Source organism: Erithacus rubecula, assembly GCF_903797595.1.
Source record: "Erithacus rubecula genome assembly, chromosome: 10".
NCBI classification, from domain to species: Eukaryota; Metazoa; Chordata; class Aves; order Passeriformes; family Muscicapidae; genus Erithacus; species Erithacus rubecula.
This window is the reverse complement of record NC_136662.1, coordinates 458,949-480,155: the sequence shown is the minus strand read 5'-3', so window position 1 is coordinate 480,155 and position 21,207 is coordinate 458,949. Positions and strand designations below refer to the sequence as shown.

The 21,207-nt window shown below is 52.7% G+C and overlaps 1 protein-coding gene across 3 annotated transcripts in view; it reads right to left on the bottom strand.

Moving 5' to 3' along the window:
* Window positions 1–15,992, bottom strand: part of NEGR1 (neuronal growth regulator 1) — a 151,389-nt gene extending 135,397 nt beyond the window's left edge. For all 3 annotated transcript variants that reach the window (XR_013775358.1, XR_013775359.1, XM_079314363.1), the window contains exon 1: window positions 15,585–15,992. Coding sequence is in view for 1 of the 3 variants with exons in the window: in XM_079314363.1 (XP_079170489.1) it covers window positions 15,585–15,757 (173 nt within the window). In the remaining 2 variants the exon portion in view is untranslated. The remainder of the gene's footprint in view (window positions 1–15,584) is intronic.
* Between the last annotated feature and the right edge of the window lie 5,215 nt (window positions 15,993–21,207).

Sequence of the window (21,207 nt, the reverse complement as noted above, 5' to 3'; positions counted from 1 at the left end):
CTGATTCTGCATCACTGTGAGAGAAATTAATTAACTCTGGGCAAGCACATTGAAGTGTGTTTGATTTACAGCAAGAGAACCATTTATGATCAGTAAAAGATGAGCCCTGCAATGTGACCATTTGTGAAAATTGAAATTACCAAACAGGAGAGCCAAGGCTCCTTACCACACAAAATACAAATATTGGAAAAGCAGAAGCCCCACAGTGGCTCCCACCCTTTGGAAGGCAAAGGCCAAAGTCCCCAGCTTTTCCAGCCCCCATTTGATTAAAAACCTTGGGACTGCAGTGAGCCTGGCAGCCCCAGCCCCCCTGCCCTGCCTGGGACCCCTCTGAGCTCCCCCAGCCTGGGGCTGGCAGTGCCTCCCTGCAGCCCTGTGCTGCTCCCTGCCCTGTCCTGGGGACAGCCCCAAGAGCTGCAAATTCCCTTTCCTGCAGTGCTGGCCGTGCAGTGCCCCAGCTCCTGGCAGCCAGAAACGAGCCCTGCTCACCTTCCCTTCCATCAGCTTCCAGGGAAGAGTTTTCAAATGGCAGCTGTGCCACCACTAAGTGGATTTCTCATGCTGGGAGGAAACCCAGGTGTCTCCCAGAAGTTCTGTGATCAAGGTCAGGAAATTATTTTCCAATTCAGTTACTCAGAATCCTTGGAGGAGCAACCTCAAACAAGCAGGAGAAGCTTTCAAAAGAGGCAAGAGAAGACAAATTGCACAGGGATGCTTTGAAGATGCATCACATTTAGTGTGGCTTTAATTACTCACACCCATCATCTCTTTTAATCAAGGGTCAGCTGCTTTATTTGTCAAGAGTAGTGGTTTAAATCATTTTCTATGCAAGATGCAATAATTACACTTTCTGCTAATGAGTCCTTGTGCAGATTATTTGTCATTGCATCTAATGAGGGGGCTGCACTCTTCTGTTCAAACACTGGAGCAGGAGGGTCCCCAGCAGGTCCCCTGGCACCAGGACACCCACAGGACACCCAGGACACACACAGGACATCCATCCCATCAAATCCCACCCCATCCCACCCTGTGCTGCCTTTTAGGCCACAGGAGAGCAGCTAAAAGGATAATCCAACATAGCTCTTTGTGTAATGGAGAAGCAAAAGAGAGAGAGAGCTGCATTTACAGGAACACTGCACTTGTACAGGGTAGATCGTGCCAGACAGAACAGGAAAGGCTCTTTGGCCCAGGAAGGCAACACCTCTCTGAAATCATGCTTTGTGCAAAACATCCCCAGCACTCCCAGGGCTCTCACACACCCTGCAGGTGTTTCATCATTGCTGGGATCTCTTGTCCTTGTCCATCCTGAGAAACCCAAGGCTTCAAGGCTGCTTTTCCCTGGCTCCCAGCAGCATCCAACCACAAGCCTGGGTCCCTGAGCTCAGGGAGGCTGCAGGGAGCTGAGCCCAGCCCAGCCTGGGTCCCTGAGCTCAGAGAGGCTGCAGGGAGCTGAGCCCAGCCCAGCCTGGGTCCCTGAGCTCAGGGAGGGTGCAGGGAGCTGAGCCCAGCCCAGCCCAGCCCAGCCTGGGTCCCTGAGCTCAGGGAGGGTGCAGGGAGCTGAGCCCAGCCCAGCCCAGCCCAGCCTGGGTCCCTGAGCTCAGGGAGGGTGCAGGGAGCTGAGCCCAGCCCAGCCCAGCCCAGCCTGGGTCCTTGAGCTCAGAGAGGCTGCAGGGAGCTGAGCCCAGCCCAGCCTGGGTCCCTGAGCTCAGGGAGGCTGCAGGGAGCTGAGCCCAGCCCAGCCTGGGTCCCTGAGCTCAGGGAGGCTGCAGGGAGCTGAGCCCAGCCCAGCCTGGGTCCCTGAGCTCAGAGAGGCTGCAGGGAGCTGAGCCCAGCCCAGCCCAGCCCAGCCTGGGTCCCTGAGCTCAGGGAGGCTGCAGGGAGCTGAGCCCAGCCTGGATCCCTTGGATTTGCTGAGCACAGTCTCTGCTGGGAAAGCCCTCAGCCCTGAGCACAGAGCCAGGTTTTGCCTTGGGCCAGGACTTAGGCTTGGCTTTGGCTTGGCTGCTGCTGAGGCTTTCCCAAAGCTCAGCCTTATCTTCCATCAGGTTATCAGGAGCTGCTGCAGACACCAGGGGCTGTGAGTGCCAGGGACCAGCCTGCCAGGAGCAGCTCTGCCCAGGATTCATTTGCATTATCATTCTGAACCCTTTTTATAGAGCTCCTATTGATTTGCAGGGGTTGCTTGCATTTTAAATCAGGTTTCAGCTCCACCTCAGCTCGCTTCCTCAGAGAGGGGCAGTGCTGATATTTCCCTATTTCCACAGGAAAGAACTTTCCCAGGGTTTCTCACCCCACACCCTGCCTACAGCTCACTTAGAACCAAAAAATCCCAGATGGGTTGGGAAGGACCCTAAAAAAAACCCCATCCCATGGCAGGGATGCTCCAAGCCAGTCCAGCCTGCCAGGGGGGCTCAGGGAATTCTGCTGCACACATTGCTCTGGGAGAGGCTTCCCTTAATCAGATAAAGTGCCTGGAGTCAGCTGATTTCGTCTGAGCAGCAAGCTGCAATTTGGAAATAATCACTGGAAGGGTATTTTTATCCATGTCCCCACACAGATCTCGGGATGTCTCATTCCCAAGCAGCAGAAAACACATCTTAATGTGTTGCAACATCACAAATTTCTGTGTAGTGAAGCAGCCAGACAACACAAACAACACAAAGGCAATTTTTTGTCCTCTCCACACAAAATTCAGTTTCTACATCTCACGCTGTAGAAGCAAACACCAGCAATTCTAATTTCTACCATCCAATTCTGTGTCTGTGTTTTCATTCCCTGAGGTCGCTGCTTTGGCCCCTTGACCACATTGCACACCCAGACCCTCACAATGGTAACAAGGTTTTGCTGTAACCCATAAAAAAACCCTGGAACAGAGGTGATATTTTAGCAGTGCATTTTTCTATAAAAGTGTCTGGTAAAATCCACACAGATTTATTACTTCTGCTCTTTATATGTAATAAAAACGTGAAATATTGCGCTGTTTTTCACCTCCACGTGTTTGGGTGACAACTAAGGACCTGCCTTGGTGCCACAGGTGCCTCCTGCTCCTCTCAGGATCCCTCAGCTGGGAAAAGCTCCCCCAGCCCATCCATGCAAATCTTTATTTCCTGGAACAGGTGGGAATTCCTCCCTCTCCCTCCCGAGAAAACCAACAATAAAACTTTACAATAAAACTTTGTGTGCCTACAAGTTCTCATTAGCAGCTTCCCTTCATGCCGAGCTTTAATTAGCAGCTGCAGTGTGGGATTTACCTGCGGCTGCCAGGGGTGAGGAGGGCGAGCTAATGAATTATTCAAGGTAAATTAAGGGAGTTCCCACACCAATGCTCGGTTCATTAGCGGAGATTTTCACCTGTGGCAGCCGCAGGTACCTCCCTGGGCTGATGCTGCTCACCTGAGATGGGTTCTGGCTCTGGGAATGCCAAATCCCGAGTTTTACCCGCAGAGATTTCACTAACAATGGGATCCCTGAGATGTGGGATATCTTCATTAATCCAGAGCAGGCAGATTCCCTGCCCTGGGAACACCCCATGGACACACAGGGATCTGTCACCTACCCCTGGGGGTATCCTGAAACCTCTGAGAGCTTCAGCAAAACAGAGAAAATACAGAGAAAAACTGAGAAAGAGAAAAACAGAAAACACAGAGAAAGAGAAAACCAGATAAAATACAGAAAGAAAAACAGAGAAAGAGAGAAACAGAGAGAGCTCATCCAGTTCCAGCAGCTCCAAACCCTCCCAGCAGAGCCCTGCACCCCTCTGGCCTGGCACAAAAGGAACTTTTCCCTTCCCCCTGGCCCAGCAAACCCTCCCTGACCCCCCTCAGCCCAGCAAGGGGCTGGGGGTGCCTGGGGCAGGGGCAGCACCCCAGGGGGGAGGATCCAGCAGTGAACTGCCCCTGAAACCCTGATCCACACTTCACTGGGATTGCTCACTTTCAGTTTTACTCATTAGTTTGCATGATGGGTTTTTTGCCAGGATTGGATTTTTGGGGTTTTTGACACAATGAGGGTTCCTAACGAGCACCCAGCTAATTAACCAGAGCTCCTGAAGCTTCTCCCTGTAAACATGTTTTATTTCCCACACAGTATTTCTGTCCCTCCTCTGCCCCTTCCTGCTCTGCCAGCAGCTTTGGGTCCCAGCAGGTTTCCAGAGCAGCAAAGCTTTTGGATCCTCCCCCACATCCAGCTGTGCACACATCTGGATGCTGGGGCTGTGCTGAGCCAGGCCCAGCACAAAGCCTGGCTTTAGAATGGGCCCAGCTTTTGGGGATGGCCCCTTGAGCAGGAATCCTGGAAAAGGAAAATGTCCTTTACTGGGATGAGGCACCAGGGTTTGATTTGCTTTTGGTGCAATGCTGGAGCTCCCTGCTGGGACTCACCCAATCCACAGTTCAGCTCTGAAACAGAAAAACATCCCTGTGCCACCCTCGTGGGGGCTGCAAGAGGAAATGGGGGAGCAGCCAAGGGGATCCAGGGAAAAAGTGGGGAAAATTAGAATATTCAAAAGAGAACACAAAAAATGGGGGAAAAAAGAGGAATTTTATGAGCTTTACCCAAGAAATGAATTCACAGCCATGATCATGAAACCACCCTAGAGAACAGATGGTCGATAACCTAAATAATTTTAGGTTCAGGCTCCATTTTTGCAGGAAATCTGAAATGTTCTGTTTCTGCACAAGTCCTGCCCTGGGAAGAGAAGCTGATTAAATGAGTTTGGAGGGTTTTGCCTGGACCCTTTTCTGCAGGGGAGGAAGAGCTGGGGCCCATTTCTGTGCCAGAGCCCCTGAGGAGGGAAATGCCAGAGCAAATGAGACTCTGCTCTCCCAAAAATATCCCTCCCTGGGGGAAGCAGCACCTGTGTGCTGCAGCCTGAAATATTGCCCTTGTGGGTCCCAAACCCACACACTCAGAATAGACAATCACTGCTGCAGCCAAAGCTGATCAGGAAACCACCTAAATCTTCATTTCCATCTGCATCACTCAGGCCCAACAGATCCTGATGGGGAGCAAAGCCTTTTGTTATTTATAACAAAATATATGGATTGGAACTCACACCAACGAGGATGATAAAATTACCTTCCTGCTTAAATAATCAAGCCAGTCTACTGGTGCAAAATTAATGGCATGGGATGAAAACGTTGGGCAGTTTCAAAATAAATTAAGTGTGGAAGCAGGTTAGGTTTAATCAAGCTGTCATGCAAATTAGCAGCCTGACTTGGTGAGGGCTATTTAAAGAACTTCTGAGCTGGTGAAAATGTTTTTGGAAGCACCACAGGAGCAGCCTGGGCTGTGCTGAGGCACAGGGATGTTAAAAAGCTCCCCCAGAGCAGGGTCAGAGCTTTGCTGAGCAAAATTCCCAGAAAATCACAGGATCTGGGATGCTGCACAACAAAACAGCAAAAAACCACTGAAAACAAAACGGGGGAAAAGTGAAACTAAGCAAGGGAAAATAGCAAAGAAAGGGAAAATACCAAAGTAAGGGAAAATACCAAAACAAGGGAAAATACCAAAGCAAGGGAAAATACCAAAACAATGAAAAATACCAAAGCAAGGGAAAATACCAAAACAAGGGAAAATACCAAAGCAAGGGAAAATACCAAAGCAGGGAAAATACCAAAGCAAAGCAAAATCAGCCCAAACAAACAAAGCAATTGCACAAACAGGAATCCTGACAGGGAGGATTCAGACATTCAATCCCATCTCCTTCCCTTCCCAGTGCTCCCAGTCACTGCCCACTGGACACTGGGACCCACTCTGGGAATTCCAGCCCAGCCCTGCCCTTCCTCCAGGGAGGGAATTCTCTCCCACACCCAAACTCTTTCCCAGCAGAAGCACCTCGAGTTTTGGGATTTATCTGCCTTGAAGGGATGGATAATGTGCTTTTTCCTCCCCAGCTGTGCAGTGGTTCCTGCTGGGCTTTGTCCCCTGCTCACCCCAGTGCTGTCACTGGGTTTGGGGAGGTGCCCTGGAGGGGCACAGAGCTCCAGCCAACACCTGGATTATCACCTGTAGCCCACCCTACCAACATCCCCTTATTCCTGTGACTATCCCCAATCACCAAAATCAGTGTGTTACATTTTAAGCCAGAAATTGTTTTTCACTTTTCTTGCAGTGGAAAATTCTGAAATCTTCTCTCTGCTTCCAACACGGTATTTTTGTTTGCCTGTGAAAATCTTTCTGCTTGGTAAAAACATCTTTTTTTTTTTTTTTTGAGGTGGGTTCACCCTCTGCCCTTCCAGCTCACTTGCTCCCTGCCTGGGATCTCCTCCTGCTCAGTATCAGCCCAGTAAAGGCAACAGCAGAGGAGGTGATTTCCTGTAACCAAATTTATTTTTAATTCCAGTGTGATGGTTCTGGGCTGACTGCCTTGAAAAGCTTCAGTTCCTGTGAATTTCAGCCACTTTTGGATTCTGTGACTTTCTGTGTTTTATCCACAGCCAAACCCATTTTCCTTTCACAAGATTAGCTGAGTGAGGGCTCAGAAGGAATATTGTTTTGAGGTGTTAATGCAACTGGAGAAGTGGAATGGAAGGTTAAGGATGACTCAGTGCATTTTTTATCCCTGGGGTGGCTCAGGGGCCCAGAGCTGAGTGTGGGGAGGGGGTGGATGCTCAGAGTGCCCACAGAGCCCTGAAGGTGTTTGGGTCCAGCCTGGCCAGAGCAGGGTCAGCACCCCACCAGCACAGCTCAGGGTGGGGATTCTGGGGGTGCAGAAACCAACCCCAAATTACCTCATTAGCCACACTTAATCTGGCTGTGCTTTATGCTCAGCACTTGCACCTTCACACTACCAGAAATGCAACATGAAGGGGATTCATGCAGGTAAAAAAAAAACCCACAAACTAAATAAGATAATTAAATTAATTTGAAAATAATTTCTGTCCATGTGCAGGACTCAATAGAAAAAAAAAAAAACAAGAAATAAAGAGAGCTGTGACAAAAGCTATATTTTGTTCTCTCCTCCTCTGCTCTTTAATAGGCTCTGAATGAAAAGTCTAGTACAATTTTCTAGTCCACTTGTTCCAGCCAGGGGAAAAGCTGCTCGTTCTAATTAGGCCACTTTCATAACAGATTTCCTGCTGCCCCTCCTCCCGTGGGCGTGGGCAGGGCTCTGCACCTGGGGCTGCTGAGAGCATCCCTCAGCACCTCACACCCTCCTGTCCTGGGCTTTGCTCCCTCTGCTCCCCTGCCCAGCTCAGGGACACTGCACAACCCTGCAGAGCAAAACCAGGGAGGGTTGGGATGGGATGAGCTGCAGAGTGAAACCAGGGAGAGGTTTGGGATGGGATGAGCTGCAGAGTGAAACCAGGGAGAGGTTTGGGATGGGAGGAACTGCAGAGCAGTTGTCCAGGGACACAGGAGATGCTCCATGGACACAGGAGATGCTCCATGGACACAGAAGATGTTCCAGGGACACAGGAGAGTTCCAGGGACACAGGAGAGTTCCAGGGACACAGGAGATGCTCCAGGGGCACAGGAGAGTTCCATGGACACAGGAGATGCTTCAGGGACACAGGAGATGCTCCAGGGGCACAGGAGATGTTCCAGGGACACAGGAGAGTTCCATGGACACAGGAGATGCTCCAGGGACACAGGAGAGTTCCATGGACACAGGAGATGCTCCAGGGGCACAGGAGATGCTCCAGGGACTCAGGAGATGCTCCAGGGACACAGGAGATGTTCCAGGGACTCAGGAGAGTTCCAGGGGCACAGGAGATGCTCCAGGGGCACAGGAGATGCTCCAGGGACTCAGGAGATGCTCCAGGGACACAGGAGATGTTCCAGGGACACAGGAGAGTTCCAGGGGCACAGGAGATGCTCCAGGGGCCCAGGAGATGTTCCAGGGACACAGGAGATGTTCCAGGGACACAGGAGAGTTCCAGGGACACAGGAGATGCTCCAGGGGCACAGGAGATGCTCCAGGGGCCCAGGAGATGTTCCAGGGACACAGGAGATGCTCCAGGGACACAGGAGAGTTCCATGGACACAGGAGATGCTCCAGGGGCACAGGAGATGTTCCAGGGACACAGGAGATGTTCCAGGGACACAGGAGAGTTCCAGGGGCACAGGAGATGCTCCAGGGACACAGGAGATGCTCCAGGGGCACAGGAGAGTTCTAGGGACACAGGAGATGTTCCAGGGACACAGGAGAGTTCCAGGGACACAGGAGATGCTCCAGGGGCACAGGAGAGTTCCAGGGGCACCAGGGCTCAGGGGACACTCATGAGGACAGTCCCAGGCTGGAACAGCAGCAGCACAAGCCTGGAGGTGTTGGCAGTGCCAGAGCTGCACTGGGCAGGGCTGGCAGCAGAACTGGGGCTCCCCCAGCAGCTCCAGCTCCTCTCTGTGCTGCAGCACAGCCCTGCCCCCTCCCCAGGATCTGGGAGCAGAGGCTCTGATCCCATGGCAGATGGCACCAGAGATAAAGCACAGCTTGTTCTGAGCCTGTCACCAGCCTTGTCCCCGTGTGCCACTCACCAGGTACCAGCTGCCACATCCACTGCTCTGCTTTGGCCAATCCTGCATTCCCAGCTCCTTGGGAACCCAGGGACCCCAACATTTACTGCAGGGAGGTCCTGGCGCAGCTCCTGTGCCCAGCTGAGCACTCCCAGGGGGAGCAGCAGCCACGAGGATGGCATCAGGACAGAGCTGGCAGCGCCCCATTCCCATTGGGATCAGGGATTCCCCTGGCAGTGCCCCATTCCCATTGGGATCAGGGATTCCCCTGGCAGTGCCCCATTCCCACTGGGATCAGGGATTCCCCTGGCAGCGCCCCATTCCCATTGGGATCAGGACAGAGCTGGCAGTGCCCCATTCCCATTGGGATCAGGGATATCCCTGGCAGTGCCCCATTCCCATTGGGATCAGAGATACCCCTGGCAGTGCCCATTGGGATCAGGAATATCCCTGGCAGTGCCCCATTGGGATCAGGGATATCCCCTGGCAGTGCCCCATTCCCATTGGGATCAGGACAGAGCTGGCAGTGCCCCATTCCCACTGGGATCAGGGATATCCCTGGCAGTGCCCCATTCCCATTGGGATCAGGGATATCCCTGGCAGTGCCCCATTGGGATCAGGGATATCCCTGGCAGTGCCCCATTCCCATTGGGATCAGGGATATCCCTGGCAGTGCCCCCATTCCCATTGGGATCAGGGATTCCCCTGGCAGTGCCCCATTCCCATTGGGATCAGGGATATCCCTGGCAGTGCCCCATTGGGATCAGGGATTCCCCTGGCAGTGCCCCATTGGGATCAGGGATATCCCTGGCAGTGCCCCATTCCCACTGGGATCAGGGATTCCCCTGGCAGTGCCCCATTCCCATTGGGATCAGGGGCTCTGATCTTGGTCCTGCCCTGGAGCATCAGCTGCTCTCAGCTCTCTCACAGTGACAAGGAGAAAGTCATTAAATCTCTGTTTTCTCCCCAACAGAACAGCCCTTTGGAACAAATCCCAGTTTTCATCCCTTACTGACTCCTTGTTTTGTTAGCTCCTCTGCAGAACAGCTGAAACATTCACCATCATTTAAAATGATAAATTATTTTAATTTGTGCTGGATTTATTTATTATCACCGCTCAGACACGAGGCAAGTGCCATAATGTGCTTGTTTAATAATTGGCAGGGACTGGGAACAGGAAATTCTCCTGCAAACAACAACTTCATTGACTGGGGGTGTGCACAGAAGCCTGCACATCCCATGGCCACATTTCAGAAATGAAACCAGGGATTTATGGCCAGAAATTGCACCAGAATATCGAGAGCATGGAAGAAAAGAAATGAACCTTCTGAAATCATAAAGGAAAAAAAGGAACTTTTATATTTATTTAACTCTCCACACACACCACTGCCTGTGTTCACAGCACTGGGCAGGAACTGGGGGGACTGGAATGCTGGGATGCAGAGGGGACTCCAAAATTGCAATTCCTGCATAAACCCATGGTCAATAAACACAACCTGGTTCTGAAACACAGCCTGGTTCTATAAACACAGCCTGGTTCTATAAACACAGCCTGGTTCTGAAACACAGCCTGGTTCTGAAACACAGCCTGGTTCTGTAAACACAGCCTGGTTCTATAAACACAGCCTGGTTCTGAAACACAGCCTGCTTCTGTAAACACAGCCTGGTTCTATAAACACAGCCTGGTTCTGAAACACAGCCTGGTTCTGTAAACACAGCCTGGTTCTATAAACACAGCCTGGTTCTATAAACACAGCCTGGTTCTGTAAACCCAGCCTGGTTCTGTAAACACAGCCTGGTTCTGAAACACAGCCTGGTTCTGTAAACACAGCCTGGTTCTGAAACACAGCCTGGTTCTGTAAACACAGCCTGGTTCTGAAACCCAGCCTGGTTCTGAAACACAGCCTGGTTCTGTAAACACAGCCTGGTTCTGTAATCACAGCCTGGTTCTGTAAACACAGCCTGGTTCTGAAACACAGCCTGGTTCTATAAACACAGCCTGGTTCTATAAACACAGCCTGGTTCTGAAACACAGCCTGGTTCTGTAAACACAGCCTGGTTCTATAATCACAGCCTGGTTCTATAATCACAGCCTGGTTCTGAAACACAGCCTGGTTCTGTAATCACAGCCTGGTTCTGTAAACACAGCCTGGTTCTGAAACACAGCCTGGTTCTGTAAACACAGCCTGGTTCTATAAACACAGCCTGGTTCTGTAATCACAGCCTGGTTCTGTAAACACAGCCTGGTTCTGTAAACACAGCCTGGTTCTGAAACACAGCCTGGTTCTGTAAACACAGCCTGGTTCTGAAACACAGCCTGGTTCTATAAACACAGCCTGGTTCTGAAACACAGCCTGGTTCTATAAACACAGCCTGGTTCTATAAACACAGCCTGGTTCTGTAAACACAGCCTGGTTCTGAAACACAGCCTGGTTCTATAAACACAGCCTAGTTCTATAAACACAGCCTGGTTCTGAAACACAGCCTGGTTCTGAAACACAGCCTGGTTCTGTAAACACAGCCTGGTTCTGAAACACAGCCTGGTTCTGAAACACAGCCTGGTTCTGTAATCACAGCCTGGTTCTGAAACACAGCCTGGTTCTGAAACACAGCCTGGTTCTGTAAACACAGCCTGGTTCTGTAATCACAGCCTGGTTCTATAAACACAGCCTGGTTCTGAAACACAGCCTGGTTCTGAAACACAGCCTGGTTCTGTAATCACAGCCTGGTTCTGAAACACAGCCTGGTTCTGAAACACAGCCTGGTTCTGTAAACACAGCCTGGTTCTGTAATCACAGCCTGGTTCTATAAACACAGCCTGGTTCTGAAACACAGCCTGGTTCTGTAATCACAGCCTGGTTCTGAAACACAGCCTGGTTCTGAAACACAGCCTGGTTCTGTAAACACAGCCTGGTTCTGTAATCACAGCCTGGTTCTATAAACACAGCCTGGTTCTGAAACACAGCCTGGTTCTGTAAACACAGCCTGGTTCTGTAATCACAGCCTGGTTCTATAATCACAGCCTGGTTCTGTAAACACAGCCTGGTTCTATAAACACAGCCTGGTTCTGTAATCACAGCCTGGTTCTATAAACACAGCCTGGTTCTGTAAACACAGCCTGGTTCTGAACCCAGCCTGGTTCTGTAACCCAGCCTGGTTCTGTAACCCAGCCTGGTTCTGTAAACACAGCCTGGTTCTATAAACTCAGCCTGGTTCTGTAATCACAGCCTGGTTCTGTAAACACAGCCTGGTTCTATAAACACAGCCTGGTTCTGTAAACACAGCCTGGTTCTATAAACACAGCCTGGTTCTATAACCCAGTCTGGTTCTGAACTCCTACCAGGACACAGCACTGCAATTTATTCTTTTAATAAACCCGTGTTTTTAGAAGTTGTTCTCTCCTTCCTCGTGTGTTCTCATAAAATCTTAACCACTGCCTGGGAAGAGTACAGGAAGGATGCAGGATGGAATTCCACTGTTGAAAATCACTGGATTCCCGAAATTATCCTGCCATGCAAAACAACTGCATTAGTGACAGAATTTCTTATAACTTCAGCAAACACACAGAGTGTTGTGACCGCGGGGATCCATCACCCATTGAATCCAAACAAAACCAGCCTTTAATCACCGAGGCTGCAGAAATAACTCAGCACAGACACAACTCCTCGGCTAAGGAGGGCTTTCCCCGAAATCCCCTGCTGAGGAGGTTCTGTACCAGGTACAAACGTGGCAAACCTTCTCTCCCTTCAGCCCTCGGGAAGGGACACGTGGGACCCTGCTGGTGCTGGGGAGTGCTGGCCTGGGCAGCATGGAGAAACCCAGTACACCTGTGCCAGCTGCACAGCTCCCCTTGTCACCTGGGCACCTGCACAGCCCCCCTGTGCCACCTGCACAGCCCCCCTTGTCACCTGCACAGCCCCCCTGTGTCACCTGTGCCACCTGCACAGCCCCCCTGTGTCACCTGGGCACCTGCACAGCCCCTCTGTGCCACCTGCACAGCCCCCCTTGTCACCTGCACAGCCCCTCTGTGCCACCTGCACAGCCCCCCTGTGTCACCTGGGCACCTGCACAGCCCCTCTGTGCCACCTGCACAGCCCCCCTTGTCACCTGCACAGCCCCTCTGTGCCACCTGCACAGCCCCCCTGTGTCACCTGCACAGCCCCCCTTGTCACCTGCACAGCCCCCCTGTGTCACCTGGGCTCCTGCACAGCCCCCCTTGTCACCTGCACAGGCCCCCTGTGTCACCTGCACAGCCTCCCTTGTCACCTGGGCTCCTGCACAGCCCCTCTGTGCCACCTGCACAGCCCCCCTTGTCACCTGCACAGCTCCCCTGTGTCACCTGCACAGCCCCCCTGTTTCACCTGGGCACCTGCACAGCCCCCCTGTCACCTGCACAGCCCCCCTGTGCCACCTGCACAGCTCCCCTTGTCACCTGCACAGCCCCCCAGTGCCACCTGTGCCGCTCCTCTCTCAGCACCCCGAGGATTTTTCCAGCTCTCTGGCGTTTGCATTTGAACAAGGAGTGATTTCCAAGATGCCAGCACTGCAGCCATGGCTGAGGCACATTCCCGGCAGAGCAGGGGCAGTCAGAGAGCAGAGCTGAGGGGGAGAGGCTGCCTGAGGAGCCTGGGGCTGCTGCTGCTGGTCCCCTGTGACCCTGCACTGCCCTGGCTGCCACCAGCTCCCAGCTGAACAAACACAGGTGTAAGGCAAGCCTGCCGAGGCACGGGAAATGCAAGGGGTTAATTAGTGCAATTCCCAGGAGGAATTAGACCCAGCTGCAGCACAGGCATTCCTGCATCCCATTGGCATCCAGCATCCCACCATTCCTGCATCCCATGGACATTCCTGCATCCCACCATTCCTGCATCCCATTGGTATCCAGCATCCCACCATTCCTGCATCCCACTGGCATCCAGCATCCCACCATTCCTGCATCCCACCATTCCTGTATCCCATGGACATTCCAGCATCCCACCATTCCTGCATCCCATGGACATTCCTGCATCCCACCATTCCTGCATCCCATGGACATTCCAGCATCCCACCATTCCTGTATCCCACCATTCCAGCATCCCACCATTCAGCATCCCATCATTCAGCACCATTCAGCATTCCATGGACAATCCAGCATCCCACCATTCCTGTATCCCACCATTCCAGCATCCCACCATTCAGCATCCCATCATTCAGCACCATTCAGCATTCCATGGACAATCCAGTATCCCACCATTCCTGTATCCCACCATTCCTGCATCCCACCATTCCAACATCCCATCATTCCTTTATCCCACCATTCCTTTATCCCACCATTCCAACATCCCATCATTCCTTTATCCCACCATTCCAACATCCCATCATTCCTTTATCCCATCATTCCTGTATCCCACCATTCCTGCATCCCATGGACATTCCAGTCTCCCATCATTCCTGTATCCCACCATTCAGCATCCCACCATTCCTGTATCCCACCATTCCAACATCCCATCATTCCTTTATCCCACCATTCCAACATCCCATCATTCCTTTATCCCACCATTCCTTTATCCCACCATTCCAACATCCCATCATTCCTTTATCCCACCATTCCTGCATCCCATCATTCCTTTATCCCACCATTCCTGCATCCCACCATTCCTTTATCCCACCATTCCTTTATCCCACCATTGCAGTCACACATTCCTGGGGCTTTCGAAGGTCTCTGGCCACTGACAGTGCTCAGTAGTGCTGAGAGTGTCTCTGGACCCCCCAAGTCACTTTCCCTGCAGCTCTACACACGAACCACTTTTTAATTCTTATTTCCTTGGCTCCTCCATTTGTGCCACAGAAAGCACGAGGACCTGAGCACGTCTCAAAATACAGAGGATAATTGAGGTACACATAAAAACCACTTGTCAGCTGCCCTACATAGACATCTACTGTATTTTCAGCAGCTACTACAACGGGAGCAGCCTAAAATCGCTCCCAAATCCCTGCCGAAAATGCCTCGTGCAGCATTTTACAGCAGCATCGTGAAAAACACTGTGGATAAAACGCTTTGGAACCTGGAGATTTCCGTGACAGCCCAACCAAAACCAATACAGCCAGAGAGTTCCTGGCTGAGAAGCGCCGCTAATTAAATCAGAGATTTCTCCCCAGCCGGGAGCTCCAACCAGCTGCAGCCGTATTCCAGAGAAGGAGGAAACGGGGGGCTTGAACTGTGGTGGGATCCAGGGGAAAGTACAACACGGGGATAAAAGTTGGAGTGGGGGCTGGGGGGATAATGAAACCAAGGCAGGGGGTTGCTGAACACCGAGCAGAGCAAAGGCTCGGGCGGGTTTTGGTGTCTGAGCTGGTAAATCCCGCTCCAGCCGAGAGACGGGAGCAGCACGGGCTCCTTTAGCAGAGGAGGGAGCAGAGCCTGGGAAGCACAAAATCCCCGCGTGGCTCGGAGCCAGCGTTCCGATCCTTGGGAAATGCAGAACCACGGGCGGAAACAAATAGCACCGATGGCAACGCTCCTGATCGTCCTCTCCCGCACAGCCCCGGCCGCTCCGCCAGCCCAAACCGCATCGTTCCACCCCAGCAGCCCGTTCCTCAACTTCCAGCAACAGCCAGGGCTCCTCCGATCGAGCTAAGGAGAGCGAACCGCCCAACAAACACACCCGCGAGGCAGCGCTGGGGACGCGACCCCGCATCCCCGGGACCCCCGCGGGGCCGAGCGCGGACACGGCACCCGGAGGGGCCGGAGCATCCCCGGAGGGGCCGGGATTTGGCCAGAGCATCCCCGGAGGGGCCAGGATTTGGCCAGAGCATCCCCGGAGGGGCCAGAGCATCCCCGGAGGGGCCGGGATTTGGCCAGAGCATCCCCGGAGCAACCCCGGAGCATCCCCGGAGGGGTCGGGTTTTGGCCAGAGCATCCCCGGCGGGGCCGGGGTTTGGTCAGAGCACCCCCGGAGGGGCCGGGTTTTGGTCAGAGCACCCCCGGAGGGGCCGGGGTTTGGCCGGAGCATCCCCGGAGGATCCCCGGAGCACCCCCGGAGCTGTGCCGGAGGAGCAGGGGCTCTCCCGGAGCCCGCAGCCCGGGGATGCCGCAGCCGAGCCCCGTGCCCGCATCCCCGCATCCCCGCCGCCCGCGGCGCTCGTACCTCAGCACGGCCGTGTCCCCTTTCCTGACCACCAGGCTGTCCACGGCCGATCCCGGGAAGTCCCCGCCCGGCGCGGCCAGTCTCCCGGGGGGCAGGAGCCAGCAGAGGCCGAGCAGAACGAGGGCCAGGCGCGGCCGGGAGGCGCCGGCGCTCGGCGGCAGCAGCGGCTCCATCCGGGCCCGGCTGCGGCTCCGGGAAGCGCGGCCCCGGCTGCGGGGAGCGGCGGAGCGCGGCTGCTCCCGGGCGGCCTCCGCAGCATCCAGCGGAGGGAGGAGGGACGGAGGGAGGGATGGAGAGGAGGAGGAGGAGGAGGAGGGAGCGCTGCCGCTCGGCTCCGCTCGGGCGGTCCCTCTGCCGGCCCCGTTGCCACGCAGCCGTCGCCCTGGCAACCGGCCCGGCGGGGAGGATGCTCGGATGCCGGTACCGGCACCCCGAACCGGCACCGCGAGCCCGCGCCCCCTCCCGCCGCACCCCGACCGCCCCCGCAATGAAAACTGACCCCAAAGCGGCAGCAGAGCTGCTGCGAGCTCCAGACCTTTCTGGAACAGAACCCACTCCGGTACTCCTATTTCCTAACATTCCACCTAGAAAATAATAATCGAGGCTAGAGACCTTCACCTGTCTGAAACAGAACCCACTCTGGTATTCCCATTTCCTAATATTCTACCTAGAAAATAATAATCGAGGTTAGAGACCTCCACCTGTCTGGAACAGAACCCACTCTGGTATTCCCATTTCCTAATATTCTACCTAGAAAATAATAATCGAGGTTAGAGACCTCCACCTGTCTGGAACAGAACCCACTCTGGTATTCCCATTTCCTAATATTCTATCTAGAAAAAAAGGCTCTAGGCTAAACACCTTCACCAAAGAGCAAATAAAGCACAGGCAGTTATTTCCTCAAATTCTACCAGGCAAGTCAGAAACCTTTTTACCGAGGAGAAAGAAAAACCACCAACAGATCATTTCCTGAATTGTCCTAAGTCATTCAGAGATCTTCACCAAGGAGCCAAAACCCACTGGTCTGTCATTTCCCAGAATTCTACCAGGACATCAGGAGACCTTTGCCAAGGACCTGAAATCCACTGAAAGATCCTTCCAGGATATTTAGGAGCCTTCACCAAGGAACAAAATTCCATTGACAGATTATTTCCCCAAATTAGGCAGATTATTTCCCAGTGCCACACCCCTGTGCCACACCCACAGTGCCCAGCCCTGGGCACGGGTCTCCAGGAGCCTCTCCCAAGCACGGGTTGAGTGTGAATATCCAAAATCCCGTCGGGAACATCTGCATGCAGCTGGAACTGGCTGGCCGTGGCTTTGGGTGTGTCACAGCACGGAGCCGTTCACTGCGGCGGAGCTGTGCCAGCAGCACACACCCAAATTCACAGTCACCTCCCCAGAGCCTCTCCAGAGCTCTGGAGGGAACAGCCCAACTCATCCCACACCCACCAGCTGGGGGTGGAAGGGCTGAACAGGGGCTGGGACAGACAAGGGGAGCAGCACCCCCAAACCTGCTCAAGGCTTTCTGCTGCTCCCTCCACCCCACTGAGGGCTGTGCCCAGACGGGATAATTCCATTTGCACAACTCTTCAGCAGAAGGGGGAGCAGCCCCGAGAGCCCTGAGCCAGCAGAGTGGGCTCTGCTCCCCCAGAGCTCAATCCAGAGTCAGAGTGGGCTCTGCTCCCCCAGAGCTCAATCCAGAGTCACAGGAGGCTCCTGCTCCCCCAGAGCTCAATCCAGAGTCACAGGAGGCTCCTGCTCCCCCAGAGCTCAATCCAGAGTCAGAGTGGGCTCTGCTCCCCCAGAGCTCAATCCAGAGTCAGAGTGGGCTCTGCTCCCCCAGAGCTCAATCCAGAGTCAGAGTGGGCTCTGCTCTCCCAGAGCTCAATCCAGAGTCAGAGTGGGCTCTGCTCCCCCAGAGCTCAATCCAGAGTCACAGGAGGCTCCTGCTCCCCCAGAGCTCAATCCAGAGTCACAGGAGGCTCCTGCTCTCCCAGAGCTCAATCCAGAGTCACAGGAGGCTCCTGCTCCCCCAGAGCTCAATCCAGAGTCACAGGAGGCTCCTGCTCCCCCAGAGCTCAATCCAGAGTCAGAGTGGGCTCTGCTCTCCCAGAGCTCAATCCAGAGTCAGAGTGGGCTCTGCTCCCCCAGAGCTCAATCCAGAGTCACAGGAGGCTCCTGCTCCCCCAGAGCTCAATCCAGAGTCACAGGAGGCTCCTGCTCTCCCAGAGCTCAATCCAGAGTCAGAGTGGGCTCTGCTCCCCCAGAGCTCAATCCAGAGTCACAGGAGGCTCCTGCTCCCCAGAGCTCAATCCAGAGTCAGAGTGGGCTCTGCTCCCCCAGAGCTCAATCCAGAGTCACAGGAGGCTCCTGCTCCCCCAGAGCTCAATCCAGAGTCAGAGTGGGCTCTGCTCCCCCAGAGCTCAATCCAGAGTCAGAGTGGGCTCTGCTCCCCCAGAGCTCAATCCAGAGTCACAGGAGGCTCCTGCTCCCCCAGAGCTCAATCCAGAGTCAGAGTGGGCTCTGCTCCCCCAGAGCTCAATCCAGAGTCACAGGAGGCTCCTGCTCCCCCAGAGCTCAATCCAGCCCATCAGCCATTCCCCAAACATTCACCTGTGAGCCAGAGCATTTATCAACCCTTGTGCTCCCCACAGGCTTTGGGGGAACCCTCCCTGAGCTGCTGGCAGCCCCTGCAAGCTCCACCAGGAGCAGGACCCGATTTGGGATTTGGGATTTGGGGCTGGAAGTGCCAAACTCCCCAAGGCTGCCCCGTGTGAGAGCCCTCGGGGTGTTCTGGTACATTCAGTGCTCAGATCAGCAGGATGTAACAGCCCAGATCTAATTTCAGGGAGAGCTCTGTAACCTTTAATGAGCCCAATGATGTTCCTTTTGCTTGACCTTAACAAACAATCAAATAATCTGTTCCTCTTTGAATGGGCAGGACAAAAGACATCTCCCCAGCATTATTTATTCACATTGCCAAAGCTCTTATAAATCTCAATCAGCAGTAGCAAAGATGAATCTCTTTATTTTGTTTTGTTCATTTTAAGATTCCTATCTTGCCTTTCCTGGTATTTGCAGATCAATGGGGAAATGAGCAGGTCAGGGCAAGAGCAGTTGTGCAAATCAGGGCTGGTCTGGAGACTGAATACTTCCATCTCAATCTGCCTCACCTCTCCCCAAGCCCAGGAAAATTTTGGGGGGTGGAAAGAATAAAAGGAAAAACTTCACACCAGATGTGTGCACACACAAGTATTTATTTATTAGCCCTGCTAATGCCATATGATAATTCCTTGCAATTCAGCTACATATTTTTGTTTAGAGGCATCTCAGAAAGCTAAATTTAGTTGTTGTTTGCAAGTATTCACTCAACAGTTTGCACAAATACTCAAGACTGATTCCCAGACTTCACACTTGGCTTTTTGCTTGGTTTCCTTCTGTGTGTTTAACTCTCCTGCACCCGAGGGAGGCTGGATGACAAAAATGAACTGCAGGAGAGTCAGGATCAGTGCTTGTGGTCTGTAATCCCAGAGCCAGGGAACAGGTCACAGGTAATGGATTCCATCCCCCAGGACACACAACAAAAAAAACAACAAAAAAACAAAAATAAACCAAAATCCCACCCACATTACACTGAATTCTAAGAATTGTGGTTCATGTCCAAATTCACAGAAACTTTGGAAGGTTCAAATAATTTCCACAATGACCAAAGAACAGAAGAATCATAGAGAACATCAATAAAGTGCTCCTGGAGGCAAACTAGTTTTTAAATATTATTTTAATATCTTGGAGGAAGAAAAAAAAAGTAATAATTGCAATTAGCCCAGGATTTCTCAGGTAATAACCTCTGATACAGCTGCATTTTGGTTTTTCTGTGCTGCAGCACAAACCCTCCCCAGGAGCACCAGGCACTGCTCAGTGCCCTTCCAAAGAGCCTCAAGCTGAGAATTTAAACAAACACCCAGGGCACCCCAGCAGTTTGTCAGCTCTGCTTTTCAAAGATTCTGAGGGTTCTGCAGAAGTGATGGGGAAAGGCTCACCCAGACCAACCCCCTGGATCATCAGCACAGCCTGGAAAGGGTTTGCAAAAGAGGCTCCCTGGAAATTCCACTTGGAAAATGGGTGGAAGGGGCAGATAAGGCAAAGGATAAACCTGAGGAAACACAGACCCAGCACCCTGACATTTTAAAAGGGAAGTTTTTGTTTGCCTCTCTTTTATTATTCCTTATTATTATTTAAATCTCTTGCACATGAAAAATGAAAACTGTGGTTTTGTCAAGCATTGGAGTCAAGAGAAATTTCCTTTTAAGTGTCACCAATGACTTCAGCACTCCTGACACAAAGGTGGGAATTTTGTAAATAGGATTGGAAGCAAATGCCCAAATCTCCATGGAAAGCATTTCCCACTCTGTGCATAATCTGTGGCACAGCCTTGGACAGAGGTGTGGGGTGAAACACAGAATTATTAACACTCCCAAACTCAGGAGAGTCCCCCCAGCACTGTCCCCTGTCCCCCAGTGCCACACGCGAGGATTTGGGTCTGGGACTCAGCCCTGCCCTGGGCACACAGGAAAACAGAGAGAGCTGAGGAAAGGAGGAGCTGTTGCTGTTAAACACCCCGGAGAAAATAAAAATAACAGAGGAGGGAAAGACCAGAGCCACACCCAGGGATTCCCTGGATAACCAGCCCCTGACAGAGTTTAACAACCCTTCCCATGAAGAAATATCGAACAATTCTCCCTTCAGCCTCGGCAGAAGCCTCAGGGGCAGCAGTGCCCCGCACACGGGGGATTTTGGGGTTTTGGGGTTTCTCTATTCAGTAGGGGGGAGTTTGTGAGCAAGGGGTCAGTCCCAGCTCTGCCCAGTGCCCACCGTGTCCCCAGAGCCACCTGCAGGAATCGCTGGGATGCTCCAGGGATGGGTCCAGCCCTCCCTGCCAGGTCAGTCCCTGACCCCTTTCCAAGGGGAAACTCCTGCTGAGAGCAGCAGGGGAAGGAATTGCAGAGTTTGCAGCTCTCCATCAGCCCGGGGCCAAGCCCAAACCCTCTTCATGAATTCAGGTGAGTTACCCACAAACTGCTTTTCAAACATCAGCAAAGGCACCAGGAGCTCTCCAGAGCAGGCACCAAGGATTTTCCCTGCAGTGCAACCCAAACAAACCAGAGCTGCTCCAGCCTGGAGAATGCAAAACCATCCTTGCCAGTGTGGGAGCCCAGGGCATCCCCTGGCCCCCTTGGGGGTCTCAAAACCCCCCTGGCGAGGGTCTCAAAGACTCTGAGTGAGACCCTGGTGTCACAGGTGCTGAATTCTAACCCCTGGGGAAAATTACAAACACAGAGGGAATGGAAACAAAACAGCAAAATTAGTAAAGTGTGAATTAGATCTTCAGAACATAGATAAATAGGTTTTTTTGAATGTTTATGATAAGGGACACGTGGCCAAGATGGAGAATTTGGGGGGTGGACACCTTTTCCTCCTTCTTCTCCATGACATCCATGCTGGGTGACACGTTGGCACTCTTGGATTGGATGGGGTCAGGGCTGCACCATTTAATAAAATTGTATTGTATTGGGAAAACTTTGTAAACATGTGATATGTAGTACAAACTATATAAGATCAG